The following is a 2,126-nucleotide window of genomic DNA, read 5'->3' on the forward strand; positions in this document are numbered from 1 at the left end:
GGTGGATACTGGTGCTCCTATATCAGTCCCTGTTGGTCAAGGGACACTTGGACGTAAATGACTACTCCATAGGTGTTCCTTTTTGTATGTATGCTTTTAGGTATTATGAATGTGATAGGTGAACCTATCGATGAATTGGGTCCTATTGAGTGCAATACCAGGTAATACTCTATGCGTAGTAGTGCATATGATGGTAGATATCTCTTATTCTTGTTATTGCAGATGGCCTATTCATAGACCAGCTCCTACGTTCTCTGAGATGGATACTGTTGCTAGACAGTTGTATACAGGTATTAAGGTAATTCAACTTAGTAGTATGAGGCTAATCATACTTCATCTTTCATCATAGGTTGTAGACCTGTTAGCACCATACACCAAGGGTGGTAAGATTGGTCTCTTTGGTGGTGCTGGTGTTGGTAAGACAGTTGTTATTATGGAGCTTATCAATAATATTGCTATGAAGCATGGTGGTTTCTCTGTCTTTGCTGGTAATAACTAGCCGTACTACATCCCTACTTTCCACCCTATACTACTTAGGTGTTGGTGAGCGTACTCGTGAAGGTAATGATTTGTATCATGAGATGATTGCTGGTGGTGTTATTAAGAAGGATAAGGCACCAGGCAGCAAGGCTGCTTTGGTCTATGGCCAGATGAATGAGCCCCCAGGAGCTCGTGCTCGTGTTGGCCTTACTGGTCTTACTGTTGCTGAGTACTTCCGTGATGAGGAGGGTCAAGATGTATTACTCTTCATTGATAACATTTTCCGGTATGTCCTCCTCCCCCTCCTACTACTACTATCATCATGTTGTCCCTTGTCTAGATTCACCCAAGCTTGTTCAGAGGTGTCAGCTCTATTGGGGCGTATCCCATCTGCTGTGGGATATCAGCCTACTCTAGCTACAGGTACCTACAGGTGGCCAATGGTGATGTCTTCTTGGTAATGTTGCCTTTAGATCTTGGTGCCTTACAGGAGCGTATTACCACTACTAAGAATGGTTCTATTACTTCTGTACAGGTAAACTAGTACTACTATTCCTCCTAGTGTTGTTATCTCCTCTCTTCTTTATAGGCTGTTTATGTACCAGCTGATGATCTCACTGATCCAGCACCAGCTACTACCTTTGCACATCTAGATGCTAATACTGTATTAAGTCGTCATATTGCTGAACTTGGTATTTATCCTGCTGTTGATCCACTGGATTCTACCAGTCGTATGCTTGACCCTTCCATTGTTGGACAAGAACATTATGATGTTGCTCGTGCAGTCCAGAAGGTAGTACAGGATCATCAACAATAACATGAGAGTGATAATGATGATGTTGTTAGGTCCTCCAAGATTACAAGTCCTTGCAGGATATCATAGCCATTCTAGGTATGGATGAGCTCTCGGAAGATGATAAACTTACTGTATCCCGTGCAAGGAAGATGCAGAAGTTCCTCTCACAGGTAGTAGTACTAGTAGTTAGAGCATGCTACTGCTAACACTTGTTTTTCTTGTTTATCACCCTTTCACTTTTAGCCCTTCTTCGTCGCTGAGAACTTTACTGGTCTCCCTGGACGTTATGTTGACTTACCAGATACCATTTCAGCTTTTCAATGTAGGCATCATCATCATCATCACTTGCTACTACTCGCTGCTGCCCTGTTGTAGTATTATTATTATTATTCAGCCATTCTGAGAGGAGATTGTGATGATATTCCTGAGGCAGCATTCTTCCTTGTTGGTGATCTTAACGATGCTAAGGAGAAGTCATTGAAGTTGGCAACATCAGCTACTACTGGTTAGGTAGCTTCTCATTAGAGTATCCATCAGGATTGTAATCAATACAACGTGGTGATAAATCGTGATAGTCGTTTTTGGAATCATACCCAGAAGAAGTAGTGTCCTATTGGTGGTTTCTAGTAACTACCTTTCGTCAGCTTGGTGTTGTCAATATTATATTGGTATACTACTAGTACTAGGCATCATAAGATGGTGGTGTTAAACAGCATCATCATCATCATCATCCTGAGCCGATAATAGGTTAATGGCTATAACGTCGAGTCATAATGGTTGATGACTATGAGTCAGGATAGAGCAGGGGATTGGGAGCTTTCACATGAACCTCTGCTAGTTACTAGTGGAA

General features: G+C 42.0%; 1 protein-coding gene across 1 annotated transcript; it reads left to right on the forward strand.

Annotated features, from left to right (window-relative positions):
* Nucleotides 1-105: 105 nt before the first annotated feature.
* Pmar_PMAR007086 (conserved hypothetical protein) lies at nt 106-1,786 on the forward strand (the record flags this gene model as incomplete). Its single annotated transcript, XM_002768995.1, has 10 exons — nt 106-161; nt 223-298; nt 350-488; nt 538-766; nt 821-903; nt 954-1,015; nt 1,070-1,273; nt 1,327-1,446; nt 1,520-1,598; nt 1,671-1,786. 10 exons carry the CDS (start codon nt 106-108, stop codon nt 1,784-1,786), a joined length of 1,164 nt encoding a protein of 387 aa, XP_002769041.1.
* Between the last annotated feature and the right edge of the window lie 340 nt (nt 1,787-2,126).

This window comes from Perkinsus marinus (assembly GCF_000006405.1).
Source record: "Perkinsus marinus ATCC 50983 genomic scaffold scf_1104296966694, whole genome shotgun sequence".
Lineage (NCBI taxonomy): Eukaryota > Perkinsozoa > Perkinsida > Perkinsidae > Perkinsus > Perkinsus marinus.